This window comes from Catharus ustulatus, chromosome 6, assembly GCF_009819885.2.
Source record: "Catharus ustulatus isolate bCatUst1 chromosome 6, bCatUst1.pri.v2, whole genome shotgun sequence".
Classification (NCBI taxonomy): Eukaryota; Metazoa; Chordata; class Aves; order Passeriformes; family Turdidae; genus Catharus; species Catharus ustulatus.
Genome location: NC_046226.1, coordinates 3,219,534 through 3,240,052, shown reverse-complemented (window position 1 = coordinate 3,240,052; position 20,519 = coordinate 3,219,534). Strand labels below are relative to the sequence as shown.

The window sequence follows — 20,519 nt, the reverse complement described above, 5'->3', positions numbered from 1 at the left end:
CACCTCGTTTCTGTGGAAAATGGGAAGGCAGCAGAAGAAAATGGGGCAGAAAACATTCAGTTGAAAGGGAAAGGGGCACCAGCCATCCTGTACTTTGACTGAGCCTAAGAGGATGGAAGCAGAGCAAAAATCAGTGGTCATTGTCCCTATGGAGCTGAAGAAGGAACAAGAGAGATCTAGCATTTCTTCAAAAATAATGTCTAATTTTAAATATCCACTGTTGGAAATGCTGCTGGATAATTGGAAGGAGAACATGCCTGCCTTGCTCACAACTGCAGCCTGCCTGGCCATCTGCTCTGCCAGCAACAAATCCTGGACTGATCTGCGAGTGTGATTAATTCAGCAAGGACAGCAGGATCAAGGGATCAGCCAGAGACAATATTTATACCCTACCTCCAACTGTGAATGTGCAATTGTTTGGTTCAGGAGTACAAAACAAATTGTATAGCTGTGTTACTGGGAGAATAGAAAAGCAGAAGCAATCCACTCAACAGCCGTTCTTTCCTTGGATGGCCCCATTCCAGAGTCTGTAAGTACAGTTTAATACGAGCCCTCATTCCCTGTCTGGGAGGTGAACAAAGCTGTTCTCATCCAACAGAGAACTTCTGCATCTTTAGTGCTGCTGCCTCATTCCTGTGGTTTAGTCCCAAAACCTTGGTGGTACTGGCTCTGTGCCCTCATGCACACAGGCTGTGGATGTGGAGTGTGAGCCAGCCACTCCACCCAGCTCCCACTCCTGAGAGCTGCTGCAGACACAGCCAGAGCAGAGCTGGACTTTACTTATCAAGAGTAACCAGTGGGGTGCATTTCTAGCACTGGTACAGCTTGGAGCTGATTTGATAATATGGATGTAGCTGGAGAGATCAAAAGCAAGATTTGTGAAGGAACTTAGATGTGGATGGAGGCATTTGAAATCCTATTTAGTGTGATTAAAGTGTGTAAATACACATTGGGTGTAAAGGTGCCATCCTCAGGGCCACAAGGGATGTCTGTGACAGAACAGGAAGATCAGAGCCCTCCACACTTTATTTTTCCTGATACAAAGCTGAAGTTGAGTGTATCCTGCCTCCTTTTGGGCAGAAACAATAAAGATGTAAATCCCTGGAAGTGTTCCAGGCCAGGCTGGATGAGGTTTGGAGCAACCTGGTCTAGTGGAAGGTGTCCCTGCCCATGGCAGAGGATGGAGCTGGATGATTTCAAGATCCCTTCCAACCCAAGCCATTCTGAGATTCTAAGAGCCAAGGATTAAGGGTGACATTTTTGGAGTCACTATTGTTACAGCTAGGCTAATACAGAATGGTTTGGAAAATCCCCCCCTCTTTGTTGATGAGCAGCCAAATCCTGAAATTAATTACACATTTTAAATATAAATACAACTCTTAGTTGTATCGTGTATCACTGTTAACATGCTCAGAATTGTGTGGAAAACCATCAACAGGAGCTCTAGCCAGCATGAGAAAAACAAACCCTGCTATTATGAGGACAGGTTGAGTATTCAGTATTTAGCCTATTAAATGAAAACTGTTGCCATCTGACAGTGAATGTTGGAGGGATTGAGGCCACGGGTGGATTCTGTAATGAGTCCTAGTGAGATGCCTGGCAGTGCCTGTGTTCTGAAATTGGGTTTTAAATGTGATTGCTTCTCTCAAGACTGGCTTTCATGTGCAATGGAATTTAGAATTTGTTAATTTGTTTATGTGATCACTGCTAAATGGAAGAGCCTAAGCAGGGGTTCTGGAGGTGAGTTAATTACTGCAATAGGAAAGGGTATTTGCTAGTGTGGAAGGGGAGTTGGGGCACTTGGGAGACCTTCCACTATCCCAGGTTCCTCCAAGCTGTGTCCAAACTGGCCTGGAGCACTTCCAGAGATGAGGCAGCCCCAGCTTCTCTGTGCCAGGGCCTCACCACCCTCACAGGGAAGAATTTCTTCCCAATATCCCATCTAACCGTGTCCTCTATCAATTTGAAGCGGTTCCTCCTTGTCCTGTCACTCCATGCCTATAAAATGTCCCTCCCCCTCCTTTTTATGAGCCCCTTAAATTGTAGATATATACTCAGTTTTTCCTTTCCTGAAAACCCAGTAAGTCAAGTCTATTAAAGTCAATGGGAATTTTATTACCAAGCTCAATAGTATTAAATTTCTCCTTGGTATCTATAACTGAAATGACAATTTTTAATGTTGAAGGATGTGGTTAACCTGTGCATAATTCAGAGAAATTGCTCCATAATCTTTCCTCACAGTTCTCTGCCAAAATCTTGCTCATGAACAGCCTGTAACACACTGAATTATGACTGATTATACGGCTGTTTTCTGATAAGGACAAGTACTTGAGAGGGATTTAAGATGAAGTGAACAGACACTGGCATTTTCCCTGGGGATTCCAATCAGGATTAAACTCCAGTGTGTCCAGACAAACGGGAAAGTGCATTAAGAGCCGTGGACCATCTCCAGAGTTCCTCTGTGGCTTCCTGTCATTGTTTACAAAGTCTAATCAGAGAAGATACTCAGTGATTGTTTGATTTGAGATCCCAAATGAATGTGAAATGAGAATTGATGAGACCCTTTTCAACAGAATTTGCTTCTCATTTCCTTTTGTGTTATCTTAAAAATAAAACAATCTATGATACAAGGAATCCTTCAGTGCGGAAATCTTTGTTGAGCAAGATTAAGCTGCCTTCTGCTTTTCCTGACAGGATAATTGCTGTTGAATGGTATGCCAGCACCCGAGGGAATAAAACACTGCATTCCTTCAGGCAGAACCAGGATTAATTGCAAATGCAGCTATGTGGCTGACACACCTCTTTACTTCTGAGACTGCACATCCCTGTTGCACAACATTTTCATGCACAAGAAATCATCAAATACAGAAGTATCTACCTTGAATGGATCAAACTGCAGTGGAAAAGCAGCATTCCTTAGCTCCAAGGTATAACAGGATCTCTGCACACATCCTCTGTTTCTCTACCTACACAGCTCTTCTGAGGCAAACTGGCCCCTTGGATGGCTTTGGAAAAGCCTGAATCCATCCTGTCACCCTGAGCTGGAAGGAAACCACAGAACAGGTTTTCCAGGACTCATCTTCACTAAAATTTATTTTAAAATCTGTTTTCTGGGTTTCACATCGAAGTTTCATGGGCCATAATGGCACCACAGCAGTTTTACTGAGAGGAGTTGTGGATGAGATGAGTGATTTTATAGTGAAACATCAACTTTATCTTTGCAACAGCTGATTTCCTAAAGACAGCTCATTTACTACAGTTTTTCCTGTATTTTGGTGAAGGAAATAAAATTTCTGCTCTTCTCTCATCGTGACACTCCATTAATTGTGTATAAAGCTTTCCAGCAGATAACACCGGAAAATATTATTTAGTTTGGCAGCTGTTGGTTTTATGGAAATCATCCCTCACTGCTCTGGAGGAAATGATTGCAGCAATGTCACCCTGCATAGGTGTCACTGCTTAAACTGAAACAACTTTTACATGACCTTTGGAAAGGAGAGTGGGGTGATCTCCTCAAACTGTTTTCTCATTTTGCTGTTTCCTTTGGGCAGGCTCCAAGTTGTATTGATTTGGGATTGTGTGACCAGCCCTCCCTTCCCCAGGGCTCACACAGCACAGCTTTCACCAGCATTTCTTCCTAAATTTGCCATCTCTCTTTTCTCCAGATGTAGCTTGTGCTGAGCAGGAAATCTTACATGGTCAGGTAGGGATAGGATATGGAATGCATGTAAACTAAAAGAAGGAAGATTTAGATGAGGTATTAGGAAGAAATTCTTCCCTTTGAGGGTGGTGAGGCCCTGGCATGAGTTGCACAAAAAAGCTGTGGTGTCCCATCCCTGGAAATGTTTAAGGCCGGGTTGGTCTAGTGGAATGTGAACCTGCCCATGGCACTGGGTTGAAATTCAATGGTTTTTAAGTTCCCTTTCAACACAAACTCCTGGAATAACTGGCAGTCCATGGCTTGGACAGGTTCACCCTAGGCTGGGTTAAGAGCTGGCTGGATGGCTGTGCCCAATGGTGCTGCACACAGGTGGTGTCCCCAAGGATCAATGTTGGGCCAGTCATGTTTAATGTCTTTATTGATGATCTGGCTGAGGGGATTGAGTCTACCATTAGCAAATTTACAGATAATGCCAATTTCTGTGGGAGTATGGATCTGCTGGAGGGCAGGAAGGCCCTGTACAAGGACCTGGACAGGTTGGATCTGTCTGGATGGACTGAGACCAACAGCCTGGGGTTGAGTAAGACCAAGTGTCAGGTCCTGCCCTTGGGTCACAACAACCCCATGGAGCATTCCAGGCTGGGACAGAGGGTCTGGAAAGTAGCAAAGGACCTGGCTCCTCAATTCTGGAAGGACACTGAGGGCTGGAGCGTGTCCAGGGAAGGGTCTGGAGTCTCAGGAGGGACTGAGGGAGCTGGGAAGGGGCTGGAGAATTCCTGAGAGAGCTGGGAAGGGGCTGGAGAATCCCTGAGGGAGCTGGGAAGGGGCTGGAGAATTCCTGAGGGAGCTGGGAAGGGGCTGGAGAATCCCTGAGGGAGCTGGGAAGGGGCTGGAGAATCCCTGAGGGAGCTGGGAGGGCTCAGCCTGGAGAAAAGGACGCTCAGGGGGCCCTTGTGGCTCTGCACAAGTCCCTGACAGGAGGGGACACCGGGGGGGATTTGGGATCTGCTCCAGGAACAGGGACAGGACAAAGGGAAATGGCCTCAGAATACATCACGGGAGGTTTGGGTTGGATATTATGGAAAATCTGTCCATGGAAACGGTGGTCAGTCATAGGGAAAAGGCAGCCCAGGAAGGTCTGGAGTCCCCATCCCTCGAGGAGTTCAGGGAATGACTGGAAATGACACTCAGCGCTCCGGTCTATTGACAAGGCGGTGACAGTCACAGGTTGGAGTCGATGATCTTGCAGGTCTTTTCCAAACTAGATGCTGTGATTCCACACCAACCCTCTCTCACACGAAGCGCGATCGCACTCCCTCCTCCCACACTTTGAGGTGAAAATCCCGGTTTTTGTTCCATCCCCTCCCGCCCCCCCTCACGAAATGGCGGCGGCGGGCGGGGCCGGCAGGGGGCGCTGCGGGCGCGGCCATGGCGGCTGCGCGGCGGCTCCTGAGGCGCCCGGCAGCCCCCGCGCGGCCCCGCCGCCATGGCCTTCACGTTCGCCGCCTTCTGCTACATGTTGGCGCTGCTGCTCACGGCCGCCCTCATCTTCTTCGCCATCTGGCATGTGAGTACGGGCACCGTAGAGCGGGGGGACCGCCCGGGGAACGGCCCCGGAGAGCCCCCGGGGCGTCTCCGGACGGCCGCCGAGGGAGCGGGAGAAGCGCATCCGGAACCGCCCTCGGAGCGGGAATCGGCCTCTCTGCCGAGAAAATGGGTTTTTATACGGGCGTGGAGGAGGACAAGGAGCAGTGGCTTCCCGCTGATAGAAGGCAGGGTTAGATGGGATATTAGAAAGGAATTGTTCCTTGTGAGGGTGGCGAAGCCTTGGCACAGGGTGCCCAGAGAAGCTGCGGCTGCCCCTGGATCCCTCAAGTGTTCAAGGCCAGGCTGGATGGGGCTTGGAGCAGGCTGAGGTAATGGAAGGTGTCCCTACCCTTGGCAGTATGTTGGAATTGGATAATCTTTGAGGTTCTTTCCAACCGAAACCATTCCACGATTCTGTGATTTGCTCCTCGAGCCTGGCAGAGGGAGAGCATCCAGCAGGACCCTGCCTGAGAGGGGATGCTCTGAGGGAGGCTGTGATGCTTTGCAGGACATTTGTTGTGTACAAGTGCCTTTTGTGCTTCATGCTGCATCTTTGTTTTTATTTTTATGTCAAGAAAAAGACTGGTATACCTATTTTTAATTTTTTTTTTCCCCAATGGAGGCTCTCTGTGATCCTGCTTTGGCAGGGCAGTTGGACTGGATGGTCTCCAGAGGTCCCTTCCAGTCCTAACAGTTCTGTGATTTTGGGATGGATGTGGGCTCAGCATTTACTTTGGCAATGAGGAAAAAATATCTATTGGCTTTTAAGCTTGCTCTTGCTTTTTCTGGGTTAAGGAAGCCCATGCCAAGTTCCATGTTGGCCACCAAGAGAGTCCTGGATGAGGTTTGGGGTCTGCACAGCAGGCGGGGTTGAAAACTGATACAGGGGATGTGGGAAATTCATTGCAGGTGGGAAGATAAAAAGTTGGAGAGTAGTCAGAGGCTTTTGAATATCTGACGAAATTACTGCTTTGGTATTTGTAAAACCTGTTCCACATCTGTATTACCTGTGAGTTGGTGTAGGCAGAACTTAGGTGAAATGTTAATGAGAACAAAGATATCAGTTCTGTGCCAAAATGCTACTTTTAGTGGATAAAATACACAATTGCTCCTGGGGAATCAAAACTCTTTCATTTTATTCCTCTAGATTATAGCATTTGATGAACTGAAGACTGATTACAAGAACCCCATAGACCAGTGTAATACACTCAATCCTGTAAGTAGCACACTGAACATTTTGTTTGGCTAAATAAATATGTGTAAAGTGCTTATTTTTGGTGTTATCTTGATGCAATCAGCCTGGGCAATAGAATTGCATCTGGGTTGAGAAGCCCTTGCTGTTGGTAGAAATTCTAGGGAAATTCTTTGTCTGATTCTTTACTTTCAAGTTGAATATTCTGACTGTTATTAATCTGATGGTGATCTTGTCAGCTGTCATACTAACATTCTTTCAATCTGCTTTCCACATTTTTCGGCACAAAGACAGTTGAAAAGGTCAAAAAGATTAAAAGAGTCAAAATTGCATTAAAGGTGTGTACTGCTTTTCAGTTTCATGTTTTTGAACTTCCCTTTCATTTTGTTAGGAACATTTGTAATACTATTTAGCTGTTTTGTTTAGTCTGCCTGTTCATCTGCTTGTTATTTGTTCGTTGGGGTTTATAACAGCCTCATGGACTTCCATATTTTGTGCCAAACCAATTCTGCTTGCTTACCCAGCAACGTGGGGAAAACTGTTACATGCCTGTTAGGTGCCAGAAAATAACTTCAGGCAGAAATAAATTGTGTTTTTCAAGCCAGATTTTTCTGAATTCAGATTAGAGGAGAATACTCGGAGGTTTTTTAAGCATTGACCAAGTCAATTCTGATCCTTTTTTGAGGATTTAGGTGAGTGGAAGGTGATAGGTGCCATCCTCACTTCTCTGTTCTGTGTTCCAGGATCAGGGGAGTGTGCCAGTGTCCTCTCTTGGATGCAACTCAGACACTCCTTGGCTTAGGAAAAGAATTAGAGGCAAACTATTTGCCTGCATCTCTGACAGGCCAGGAGCATCAGGGAGGCTTGTTAAAGAGCACTGAGGTTGATTCTGCAGCATTTTGTGCATTTCTTGTGGCTTTTCCTTTGTGTGTGCCCAGGCTGAGGGAGGATGCAAGGCCAGCACAGCAGTGTGGCCTGAACTTTAAGTAGCTTTAAGTAAAATATGCAACAAAAAATAAATTTATTGTAATTGGGGTGGGGGAAGAGCGTGTTCTATGTACAGCACACAAATTAAAGTGAATATTTCAGTGTGAGGAGGGGAGGAGGAGAGGAGGTTTGCTGCTAGGAGAGCTGTGCATCTAACAGTTTCCCTTGCTTGGTCTGTTCCAGTCATCTCTGCTGCAGTGTGGGAGAGGCCAACTCTCATTACATTGATGCATTATGACCTTACTGCAACCTTTGTAGTGTAAAAATGTGCATGTTTAACCAAATATTAACCTTCTGCTGCCCCACGTGCATGGAGTGTCCTTTACATGGCAGCTTTGCAAACTGGAAGTCTGAAATAACCTCATATTTGCTGTTCCTGTGGAAGCAGATTAGTCCCCACATGTGAAGTTCAGGCTGTTGAGGGGATCTGGTACATGGTGCTGGACAAACACATGGGTGTGTTGTTTTCCTGTACAAAGAACCAAAGATTCTGGTAGGAATTGAGGCACCTCAGTGCAAGGATTAGCCTAAAATAGTAACTCCTCAGTACACTGCTGATTCCTTCTCTTCCCTGCTCCTGTTATAGTCGTGTCTTTCTCAGCAACCAGATCCATCCTCCCTCACTTCTGTGATAAATATGGCAGGATCTGATGTAATTCAGTTTTCTTTAGGACAGGCAGGGAGGATCAAGTGGGGGAGATTGCAAAGAGGCAGGTATCCTGGTGTGGGAGTAGGGTATAATAAACAAGAGAAAAGAAAAACATATTTTCATGTGTAGGTAAATAAATACAGATTTTTCAGTACTGGTGAATCTGAGCAGGCTGCCAAATGCATCGTGTGTTGGACAGGGTGGTTGTTCTGCTATAAATAATTGCCAAGTGTAAATGGTAAGTATGCAAAGAAGGATCTGGATGAAAATATTTACTTGAAACATTTTGTGTGCAACTGCTGAATTTTGGTTGATGCAAGTTTGCTGTTTGATATTCTTCATTTAGAGAATTAGAATGTTGTAGCAAAGTAGGTGGTGAGGGGTTTGTTGGTAGCTTTCAGATTTCTAGGAAGATATTTTGGGGTTTTAAAAGAAGAATAAAAAAAATTGGAAACCACTGAAAGTTTGATGTAATCATCCCATGCAGTGTTAATCATCCTGCTTAAAAAGAGGGCAGAGTGTGTTGTGTGTGACGTGCACACACATGCAGACAGTTTAAACCTTTGGGTAAAAATGGGGTGTTTTCCATGAGGAGAAGTTTTACAGGGCCTGACTTGAGAAGGCAAAAGCTTTACAGATCTGCTGCTTGTGCTCTGGAGCCAGGCTGGGAGAGCTGGGGGTGCTCACCTGGACAGGAGAAGATGCAGGGAGAGCTCAGAGCCCTTTCCAGGGCCTCAAGGGGCTCCAGGAGAGCTGGAGAGGGACTGGGGACAAGGGATGGAGGGACAGGACACAGGCAATGGCTTCACTGCCAGAGGGCAGGGATGGGTGGGATATTGGGGAGGAATTCTTCATAATGAGAGTGAGGGGCTGGCACAGGGTGCCCAGAGAAGCTGTGGCTGCCCCTGGATCCCTGGGAGTGTCCAAGGCCAGGCTGGAGGGGACTTGGAGCAACCTGGGATAGGAGAAGGTGTGGAACTGGGTGGCCTTTAAGGTCCCTCCCAGCCCAAACCAGTCTGATTTGTGTGATTCCTTATGAGCCTGGTAATAAAGCAGCAAATAGCAACACTTTGGGGTGACTTGTATGAAACTGAACTCCTGTGTTGGGTGTGAGATTTTGCAGCTCTTTGCATGTGATTACTCTGTACCTCTCCATGTTGTTCCTATTAACAACACTAATCTACGCAGCATTCCGTGCTTCCTGTGATTCCATACCGGTACTGAGCTCTGTGGGCTTCTGCTGGAAGCATGATGCTGTAAAGCATGCACAGTGGGAGCCTGTGAGGGAGAACTGCTCCATCCCCCAGAGTGTCTGTGCAGAGCAGCTCCTCGTGCGCCGCCACCTCACCGCTGGTCTGGTTGGGTAAAGCTCTGCCCGGGGTCTTACATTCTGGGAATAATTCCACTTCGAAAAGTTCTGTGCAGACCAAAACAAAGCTGTGAAACAGGAAAACACAAACACCTTTTTGCCTATAAACCATTCTGCAGAGCATGTTTCCTACTGATATTTCTCTGTTGCATGAGTAGAAATATCTCAGTGACCTCTTCTGAGTGTCACGCATCAAGTGTGGAATCTGTTAATTTAATAGAAGCAATAAAAAAATACTGATCTGACCATTAAATATTATAAATTTGTCTCCTTGGTTCATGAATATCATGTGAAAACAGCAAGGCACACAGTGCTGGCTGCTGCTTTCACATTCCACAGTCTTGTTCTGTTAGTGTTGGTTTTAAATAATACTTTTAAGCAATTGTGTGCCTCCAAAGTAGCTGAAATGCCACGTTTTGCTCTGTGTAATTGAAACTTCTAACTCACTTTTTTTTTTTTCCAGCTTGTACTTCCAGAGTACCTCATCCATGCATTCTTCTGTGTCATGTTTCTCTGTGCAGCAGAGTGGCTCACACTGGGTCTCAATATGCCCTTGTTGGCTTATCATATTTGGAGGTAATTTTGGCCAGTTTGTTATGCTCAGTGAATTGTTACCATTCTCCTGTTGCTGTCTTCCTGTCCAGTGTTGTGTGTCTTGGGAAAACCCAGATGCTTTCTGGGAAAGTTCAGGTCATGGCTGTACAATAAGAGCCATCACCTGGCTTTCTCAGGTGTTTGATTTTTTATTCTCTTGTGCTGTGTGAGAATTGAGTTGTGTGTGTGTTAAAGCCGCTGACGCGTCAGAGGCGCACTGAGACAATTCCCATGTGGAATGCCAGCGGAAGTGGCAGTTCCATTCTCCTCTCCCATTCCAGGGATGTGGGAATTGAACTGCTTCTCTGTGAAGGGTGTTAGTCCTTGTCTCAGCTGTGTGCCCTGGTGGGTGGGGGCAGGTGCCACGTTTGCTGTGTCACCCACACCTGGCTGTGCTTTGTTCCAGGTACATGAGCAGACCCGTGATGAGCGGCCCGGGGCTCTACGATCCTACGACCATCATGAATGCAGATATTTTAGCCTATTGCCAGAAAGAAGGATGGTGCAAATTAGCATTCTACCTTCTATCTTTTTTTTACTACCTATATGGGTAAGTTTTCCTCTTCAGTCTGAAGTTTTGGCTCAGTGCAGAGAGAAATACTGTCCATAGAAATAGGTTCCTTCCCATGCTGGAAGAGAGCCTGTGAGAGCTGGACAGGAACTTTGGACAAGGGTGTGTAGTGACAGGACACAGGGAATAGCTTCAAACTGCCAGAGGGCAGGGTCAGTTGGGATACTGGGGAGGAATTGTTCCCTGTGAGGGTGGGGAGGCACAGGGTGCCCAGGGGAGCTTGGCTGCCCCATCCCTGGAAGTGTTCCAGGCCAGGCTGAGGGGACTTGAAGCAATCTGCCCTGGCCAAAGGTCTCCAGCCCATTGCAGGGGTTGGAATGAGATGGTCTGTAAGGACCTTCCAGCTCAAAACATGCTGGGAATCTGTAGGATCATCTGCAGTGCCAACTTCCCTGAAAAAGAATCCACATTCACCACTGATTCTGCTTTAAAACACAAATCCTAATTTGGTCAGAATTACTATTTTGAATCTCTGTTCCGTGACTGTGGACTGAAAAGCTCCAAAGTTTCCTTCTGTAAAGAAGAAAATACAATACAATATACATAATACAATAAATCCCAGGGTGTTTTAATTAAGAAGCTGAAACATTGTTTTCAGAGGAGAGTATTTGATGTAAATGTGATTTTGTTGAAGTCAAAAGTAGAAGAGTCATTGTGTCAAATCTTCAGTCACAACCCATGCATCTCACATGGACTTGTTCCTTATAATATACCCTGTTATAATTAAATGTGTGACACTAATCAAAATAATGCATCTTAATATTTTTATTTTCTTTTGCAGCATGATTTATGTTCTGGTGAGCTCTTAAGAAGACATTCAGCAAGCTTTGTTCCAGTTAAGTGCATGCAAAAGCCACAAAAAACATGGATTCTTTACAACAAGAACCTCTGACCAAGATTAAATCTGGAACCTGATGTTCACAATTGAGTTAGAAAACAATGACTCCCCTATTTTTAAAATATTTCCACATTTTATACTTGTGGAAAGACTGTTTTCTTATATTTTACTGGGACGCTGAAATTAATGAATTATGTGTAAATTAATATAAAGATGACTGGGGTTTGAAAAGTCTTGACTTTGCACTCCATAAGGAACAGCCATAACCTTCGAGTAGGTGTTGGTTACTAGCCTTAGTATCTAGGATGAGCTTTGTAGTGCTCACTTGGACTTGTGTATCCCACTCTTCACTCTAAATCAGCCCTAGCTCCAGGTGCTTGGGAACAACTGGAATGCTGTGTTTTGCCCATAGGTGATGATGGTTTTAGGATATTCATTCATGGACACATGCAAAAATAGTTCTGTTTTTTTTTTTTTTTTATTATCTGGTTAATATTTTCCTGTCTGTGCACCCACAGCTCCAGATCCTTCTGTATCTTCTCCAAACATTAAGCCTGCTTTAATCTCGAGCCTTTGTCATTGTGGTAGGAGAAGCTGAATTGTCCATGAAGGAATGAATTTCAATGTGGTTTTTTTTTAATGTCTGTGTTGTCTGATTAACAAATGGACAAACCTCCAACACTTATCAAGTCCAGTGATGAAAACACTCTTGGGTTTAAGAATAGTAAATACTACAGACTTTTTCAAAGCTGAAAGTGAGATTGTGAAACTGCCCCGCTGTTCCTTAGTGCAATAAATGATAATAAAAAACAAATCTCAAATTCAGCAACTTCTTTTTATGTGGTGCCTTTTGTTTTGGTTTTAAATTCAACAGACCCTCACTGTGTTCATCACTTGTTTTAGGTGGATAATTGCATTCCCTATAAAAATAGAATATGGAATCCAATTACCTCTGCAAAAGGGAAGCTCTGATTTCCTGCTTTTTTTCCTGAAGTTAAATAGCAGATGGGGCAGGGGACGATGTTTCAGATAAGTATTGCATTGTAAATTGTGACTGTGAACAGCTGCTTTAATTTACAAGTAATAATTAGGGATATTTTTCATTTACCTGTGCTGCAGAACAATGCAGACTTTCCCTCTTCTAGTAAAACTTTTTTTTTTCTGCATAAACTGTGTATTTGTTCACTTTGGGTCTCTTGGGTGTTAGGGGCAATAAAAGTTGTATGAATGGCTGCACTGGGTTCCACCAGAAATCCAGATATTCCAACACTGGTGTGTTGGGATGGCAGGGGCAAGGAAAGGAATGTGGAACAGGGCAGGAGTTGAGTGCCTGAAGAGTGAGAAATTTGGAAATTTGTGTGTTACAGATGTCCTGAGTGGCTTTTGGCATTGTAAAAACTCTGAATGGCTTTTCTGCCATCAGTTCAGTTGCTTTTTGAGCACTTCTGTAGCCTGGTCTGGAAGATCCCAGAATGGTTTGTGTTGGAAGGAACATTAAATTAAAGCCCATCCCATTATTCCCCCCTGCCATGGCAGGGACACCTCCCTCTATCCCAGGGTGCTCCAAGCCCTGTCCAGCCTGGCCTTGGACACTTCCAGGGATCCAGGGACAGCCACAGCTGCTCTGGGCACTCCTGACAGTTCTGCAATGGAACTGCTGTGTGTAAAAAATAGGTATTTAACAGTTCTGCCAAACCTCACTTCATGACCCTACACTCTTTTATTTTAGGACATGAAATGTCCCCATTTCCTCCTTACCTGTGCTGGGTGTGAATGAACACACTTGAGTAGAGTCAGCTGTCAAAGGGGCTGAGTCTGTTTGATCTGTGCTTGGAAGTCCTTCCACAGACTGGGACTGTCCTTTATCCTCCACAACTTTCCCCTTTTCCAGGCTATTATCACACAAAGTTTGGGTTCCCAGGGGATGGAGAGTTGTAGTTCCTGTTTTTTTTTAATATACTGAGGATAAGAGAATTCAGGATGTGGTAACTTCAAATTCTCTTTCCTCAGTAAGAGTAGTTCTGACAGCTTATTGCTTTGTACATAGAATTGTTTTTTTTTCACATTTCCTTGCATTTATTGAGCATTTCCCATGTCCCCACTGCTCAAGCCTTCAGCATTCCATGATTGTTTTTTTCCTCATGCAACCATAACTTTTAGCTTTTCACAGAAGAATTTTTGAAAGGCTTTTTTTAGAAACTCATCAATATTGTTCCTATTGGATTTTTATTTTTCTGCTGCTTGGCTCTTCCAGAGATGTAAGGGATGACTTCAGCCTGTGGAAGCAAAGCTCATTAAACCTTTCTTATGTTTGTATATTTATTAATCCATTAGAGAAACAAGACTGCCTGCTTGTAGCCCTTGGCTCTCCTCAACCTTCTAAACAAATCTCTTGTTCCCTTGGCATTTGGGCTGTTTTGAGCCAAATTCCACACTGGAATAAACAATGCAGGCCTGACTGAGCCCAACTGACAGCTGCTCCTGCAGCCCCTCCAGCTGCAGGGGCTTTGCTCAGCAATATTTACCAAAGTGTTTGCAGTGTCCTGTCCATCCAGCTTTAACTGGATGTGGGGTGCAGATGAGGATTCCCAGCTGCCAGGGGTGTGGATAACACCATCCATGTCCAGCAGTGTCAGCCTTGTGTCCCAGGAGTGTTGGAGTAGCCCTTGTGTGATGCCTTGCTGGAGTACCAGGCCTTTTGCATTCAAAATGTGGCCCTGATTGTTGTTTGGGGGTTCCAGGAGGCAAAAGATTATGGAGAAAATAAAGAGCATTTCTCTTGCTCTCAGCAAGCTGCCTGCTGCGTTATGTGATAAATATTTAATATCTGAAAATCATGAGTTGTAAGGAACAAGTACTGAAGCACATTTGGGGCAGAGTATTTACAGTAAATGATTCTGTGCTGTGGAAACTGGAAAAGCTCCTGTTTGCTATAGGAGAGGGGAAGGGAATGGCAGTAAACATTAATTAATCTGCAGAAATCACCTTTGTGCTCAAAGCTCAAATGTTAAAAGATAAAGTCTGAAGTTCACAAGGCAGGGACTTAACTCCAGCCCCCTGGTGCTGTGTGGAGTCTTGTCCCAACTTCTGACTTGAGAAGGTCCTGAACTTTATTCAAATCCTGAACTTCACCAAAAGCCTGTTTCATCTTGCTTTTATGAATGGATACAGCGAAACAGGAGTGCTGGGGACTGCTGGAGGACTCGGTGAGATCCTCCCAGCCCACAGCTGATTGTTTGTTTACTCTCAGTGGTGGCAGCAGGGCTGTGCCAGCTCACCCACGCACTGCAGCAGTGTCTGCCTGCCACAGTCACCTACAGCCCCCCTGCTGGGTTCATCACAGATTTTTGGTACAACACCTCCTGCTTTTGCAGTAAGGAGACTCCTTCCCAAATACCCCTCAACACACTGAGCAGAACTGTGACAGTTCAGAATGAGTTGTTACGAGCTCCTAAGGGGTGAGTGTTCCAGCTTGACTGTTTTACAGCAGAGCTGATGCTGTGAGGGTGTTTTAAAACAGCTCCAGAGATGGAATTTTATCCAGCTCCATTATCCCAGCAGAACAGCAATGGACACAAATACACTTGTACACGTATTTTTCAGGCAGTGAGTATTAAAGTCACCAAAGAGAGGAAGATGCCACACGTTCTAGGATTTCCTCCCCCATCCCAATACTTTACACACAGATTTGGAAGGCAGCAGCTGTGTCACACAGGCAGTAGCACTGAGGAAAGGTCAGCAGAGAGGGGTCTTGTCCAGGAGTTTTCCACACAGACACAAAGGTGCCCGTGGCAGGATCAGCTACCGCGATGCCGATCTCAGCACCGGGTCCTTGGTTGCCAGGTGAGCAGCCAGGTTCTCCCGGAAGTCATGGAGGAAATTGTACTGCTGGAAATGCACAACCAGGTCTGCAGTGAGTGCTCTGTGCTTTGAGAGGCACCACCTGTCTGAAAAAGCTGTGGATACCCCTGGATGAAAATTGCACCCTCTGGTCCATTTGTTCTTTGTATGCTTACTCCACATCCTCTGGGATTTTTCAGTGCCAGACACAGATTCCATGGATCTTGACTTGGTTCCCCACAATGGCCACAGGTGATGCATTACCCCGAGGTAATGCAAAACATGGTCCTCAGAGGTGGGACTGTCAATTCAAAGCTGCTTTATTTTGAATCATGGAATCATTTAGGTTGGAAAATCTCTCTAAAGTCTTTGAGTCCAACCATTCCCCCAGCACTCAAAGGCCAGCACTACCCCATGTCCCCAAGTGCATCCCCATGGCTTTTAAATCCCTCCAGGGATGGGGACTCCACCACTCCCATGGGCAGCTGTGCCAGGGCTGGAAAACCCTTTCAGTGAAGAAATTTTCCCTATTATCCAGTTTAAACCTTTTCTGGCACAGAAGGCCTTTTCCTCTTGTTCAGTCACCAGTTTCCTGTTTCTTGAAAGCAGGAAACATCTCAAACCCCAGAGAGCAGCTATTGGAAAGACAGAGGTATCTCTCTGGGAAGGGAAGGAGGGGACTGGCTGAGCTCCTACCATGTTTGGACTCATGTATTACCTGCTGCAGCCCCCTTACCTTGATGGTCTGTATGGCCCCTGATCCTCTCAGGTTCCTGAGGCTCTCTATCACCTGCTGAGGTGCCAGGGTGTCTGAGAGCTGGAGCAGGAGACAGGCAGCCACTGAAAGGGAAAGGGTTTACACCTGAATGCTCCTGTGACTGCACACAGCCACTGATTTGTCCCATGAAAACCACCCTGGCAAAGCTATCTGGGTCCCACAGCTCTTGGATCTCTTGCAGAATCCTGTTTCTGGGCACTGGCCCATCTGCCTGCTGCTCCTGCCTAAGCCTATGGGTTTGGAAATAGGTGAAAACCCTCCCACTATTTCCCCCTCTGCCTTCCCAGAAGCATCTAGGATGCAATTCCTAGGCTTTTCAGGAAAGAGGGCCAGTACACCCAGTTAATCCCCGTTTCTGTCTTCTGGCCATATCACCACCCCCTCCCTCTGGGAGCACACAATAAGAACACTCCTGAAAGCTTCCAGGGAGGACACTGCCATGAGGACAGATACAGAGGAATGTTCATGTCCTTCCTATTAATCAGGCTACTCCTGGTAGTGGCAGTCTGGATTGCATCCACAGTGAGGCTTCCAGCAGAACTTGGCTCCATGGATTTGTGGGATGGGTTGGAGACAAATGCTTACCGAGACATGAGCGTCCAAGGCCACCATAACAGCTGGGAGAAAAGAAAACATCTGGTTGTAATGAGCTGCACCAAACTGCAGCACCCAGGGACCCCCCAACACTTAAATATGTGGGCACAGTCCTTGCTTTAATATAATCAAGAAGAGCAGTGGTACAGGAAAGTCAGAACAGCAATTTCACCCTATTTTCAATATTCTATTCCTGTATCTACAGGGATGAATCCTATTTATTCTCCATCTGTGTCTTTCCATGAAAACTTCAATGTTAAAGTTCCCCTTCATTCCTGGTAATAGTCCCAAAGGCACAGAAGGACAGGAAACAGCAGGAGGATGGACAATCTCAAATTTCTTTAAATCCTACTCCAGATTAAGGGTTTGAGGACTGTTGGGAGCAGCAGGGCTTTGTGTCAGCAGGAACATCAAGGACTCATTGGATGTCTGTACAGGAAGTACAGTGGGATCATTCAGGGAACATGGAATTTGGAAAGCTCTTCCCCTCTCTTCTGAGCTCAACTAAATAAATTCCATTCATGGAAATTAGGAGTGAATTTTGCTGGAACCCATTGAGTCCCTGATAAATAGTCCAGGGGTGTGTTATAGAATCCCAGAGTGGTTTGGGTTGGAAGGAACCTTAGAGTCACTTCATTCCACCCCTGCCATGGGCAGGGACACCTTGCACTGGATCAGATTATTCCAAGCCCCATCCAGCCTGGCCTGAAACACTTGCAGGGATGGGGCAGTCCCAACCTCTGACAAAGAAGTGTTTTAGCTCCCAGCTCATTCTGTACACCTGATATCCAGCTAGGCTGGGAGCAAGGAACCCTGTGGTGCCACTCAAAACACACTTTAAAACTCTTGCTGGACAGAGCAAGGGGAAATGGGACATTCTGATCTTCTGAAAGGAAGAATTCTCTCCAAATAGCTGCATGAAAGAATGCAACTGCCTTTTCACACCATCCTATCTCCCCTGCTCTACATGTGGAGAGAAGATGGCATCCTTTACAGGAATATGGGGAAGCAGCCAGAACCTACTGTATCATTGTTTTCTGCTTATTTTCCAGGCAGGCCCTGAGCTCTTCCAGGATCTTGCAGCAGGTGGCAATGTCAGGAGCATTCCCATCAGGAATGGGATAGTGGTGCACACACAGCCCGTGCTGGTGGTAGGTGTCAATCAGGTTTGGTACTCGGTATTTTGAGAGCTCTCCTCTGGTACAAAGCACAAAGATATCCTGGATCCCACAGTTCTTTAGTTCTCCTGCCAACAGATTAACACTTGCAAATAAACAAAAGCCTATCAAGCTTAAGGATAAAGAGATAAGCACCTTGGTGCTGAGCCCTTGTTTAATCTTCAGGGCTAAGACAACAGCAGTGAGCAATTTTGGTCTGAGCACTCCTTCCTTGCACTGAGTCTCTCCCACATTTCCCTTCAGGTAATCCAGGAGAGGAATTTCCTCAGTTCAGAGGGAATCCTGGGAGAAGTCTCACTGGAGACCACATCAGCACTCAGGACAGCCTGTTATCCACTTCAGCATGTTTCTGTCCCATCTCCAGTTAAAATCAGAATGGTTTGGGTTGGAAGGGACCTTAAAGCCAATCCACTCACGGGCAGGGACACCTTCCACGATCCCAGGGTGCTCCAAGCCCCATCCAGCCTGGCCTTGGACACTTCCAGGGATCCAGGGGCAGCCACAGCTGCTCTGTGCCAGAGCCTCCCCACCCTCACAGCCAGGAGCTCCTTCCTGAGCTTGACTTACCCAAACTGTGGGCATTTGCTATTAGTCTCTGCTCTTTAGTGCTTACAGCTGAATGCTCAGCACAAATCTTTACATAATTCTGTCTTTTCTATCCCAATTTAACTTTTCTCTGGGGAAAAAGAAAGATTACAAATTTGTAATTCATCTTGATCCCAGCTGCTCTGAAGATGCCTCATGGGTACTGTGCAGGTGCTGCCTGGAAATATCCTGGCTATTTATTCCATAGTCATGGAATATTCATGGAATTGCCCTTGACACAAAGAAAACTCACCTATATCTTTCTGAAGATTTCTTCTGATATCCTTAAACCTGCAACCTGAAATAAGTCATGAACAAGAATTACCACTCCAGCTGAGTGACATTTATGGGATGGCAGCTGCAGAAGAACAGAGCACAGGCAGCCTCCCCACAAAACCAAAGCAGGCAACAAAGCCACACCCCGAATAGAACACTGTTCCTGTTTTTGCAAACAGATCCCTGGTGCAGAAGACAGCTTAAACACCATTATCTGCTTAACACTGAAATGTAATAGGATTAAAGAAAGAAATCTGCCCAAGGCTTTAAGGTGCTTTGTGTTTTCCAGGTGAAAAGTTTTGGGTATTTTAAATCAGGATACAGCATAAAATCCCCCCACAAAACACAAAACATCATCCAAGAAATAAAAGGGCTGAGTAAAGATCACTTAAGAGTTGAGTGGAGATTCACCATGGCTGCAATTTTGGTAGTTAAAAATGCAGTCAAAGTTTATGTTTATTTTTATGACTTTAAAAAATGTGATCTGGCATGAAGATATTCTCTGGATTAGTTTTGGTTTTTCCAAAACACTTACTCCAGGAGTAGATTACAAAAGGAGTCACCCACAACATAGAATTTTGGGGTACAAAGTATTATCCCTCTTCAGCTTTCAAACATGCCTGCAAATTTCAGTGAATGCTTCTTACCTGGAAGGGAACACAATCCCAGGAACTGTGAAGAGTAGAGAGGAGACAAAGACAGCCTAAATAAAAGCCAGAAGGGAAGATTTCAATTATTTAAATATCTTTCGAGGGTGTGTCCAGAGGGTGGGGCCAGACCCTTTCACCAGTGTCTAGTGGGAGGATGAGGTGCAACAGGCACAAAATGAAACACGGGAAGTGAACATGAGGAAAAATTTGCTTTGAGGGTGACAAAAGTTTGGGTTGGAGGGGACTTAAAGATCATCTTGTCCTTGTCTTGGACAGGGGGGTTGGACCAGCCGATCTCCAGAGGCCCCTTCCCACCCCAACCCCATCCACTGACAGCTCCTCAGCACCAACCCGGCCTGGAAGGTCACCAGAGCCGCTCGGGCTTCCCTTGCGAAGAGAAAACCTCCTCGTTTAGGGGTTTAAAACATTTTCCTCAGGGAAAGGATCCCGCGGGTGTCGCCTCACCAGGAGATGTGGAGAGGGCTCGGGTCCTCCTCGGCGGCCTCATCGTCTGAGGAGGCGAAGCCATCGGCTGGCGCCGCGGCGGGCTGCAGGGAGAGCGGGGGGCTCACTGTGGGGCCGGCACCCTCGGCGGTATCGGGATCCCGGTCCCGGTCCTGATCCTGACCCCGATCCCGGTCCCTCAGCGGTTTCACCATGGCGCCGCTCGCCGCCGCCGCCGCCCGTTCAAATTGGCCCCGCCCACCAGGCCATCGCCCAATGGGAAGCTGCGGCTCAGCGGGCGCGTGGAAAGCCGAGCAGGCCTTACCCTTGTTCCATAAGAGGAGCGCTCTGATTGGTGAGCCGCGAGAGGGGCGGGCTTTAATATGCAAATAATGCAGTGATCGCTGCGCTGATTGGGTGATCGGGGCGGAAAGGGGCGGGCTCGAGCACAGGGGGCGGGGCTTCGTGAGGGCTCCGTGAGGCCTCCGGACGGATCCCCCTCTCCTAATTCCACTTTAAATCCCTCTTGGGGGTGTATTCATAACTATTCCTATTCTTGGTAGTCCCAGTAGTTCTTAAAAGTGATAGAGCAAGGGACAATGAATTTACAAAGATATTGACAAGAAAACTCTTCCTTGTGAGGGTGGTAAGGCCCAGGCCCAGGTTGCCCAGAGGATCCATGGTTGCCCCATCCCAACATCCATGGCAATGTTCTAAAATCGGCTT

General features: G+C 46.2%; 2 protein-coding genes across 3 annotated transcripts; one reads left to right on the top strand and one right to left on the bottom strand.

The window, feature by feature from the left end:
* The first annotated feature begins 5,080 nt into the window (after window positions 1-5,080).
* Window positions 5,081-12,273, top strand: CNIH1 (cornichon family AMPA receptor auxiliary protein 1). Of its 2 annotated transcripts, XM_033063615.2 has the most exons (6): window positions 5,104-5,228; window positions 6,396-6,464; window positions 6,731-6,778; window positions 9,909-10,021; window positions 10,446-10,589; window positions 11,392-12,273. In XM_033063615.2, exons 1-6 carry the CDS (start codon window positions 5,148-5,150, stop codon window positions 11,417-11,419), a joined length of 483 nt encoding a protein of 160 aa, XP_032919506.1. In that variant the 5' UTR covers window positions 5,104-5,147; the 3' UTR covers window positions 11,420-12,273. The 2 variants fall into 2 exon arrangements, with proteins under 2 accessions (XP_032919507.1, XP_032919506.1); XM_033063616.2 differs by lacking the exon at window positions 6,731-6,778 and having other exon boundaries at window positions 5,081-5,228.
* Window positions 12,274-14,907: 2,634 nt separating this feature from the next.
* CDKN3 (cyclin dependent kinase inhibitor 3) lies at window positions 14,908-20,008 on the bottom strand. The gene is made up of 7 exons (XM_033061878.1): window positions 19,815-20,008; window positions 19,347-19,402; window positions 18,677-18,721; window positions 17,684-17,906; window positions 16,652-16,683; window positions 16,025-16,128; window positions 14,908-15,336 (listed from the first exon to the last, which is right to left on the bottom strand). Exons 1-7 carry the CDS (start codon window positions 20,006-20,008, stop codon window positions 15,250-15,252), a joined length of 741 nt encoding a protein of 246 aa, XP_032917769.1. The 3' UTR covers window positions 14,908-15,249.
* Between the last annotated feature and the right edge of the window lie 511 nt (window positions 20,009-20,519).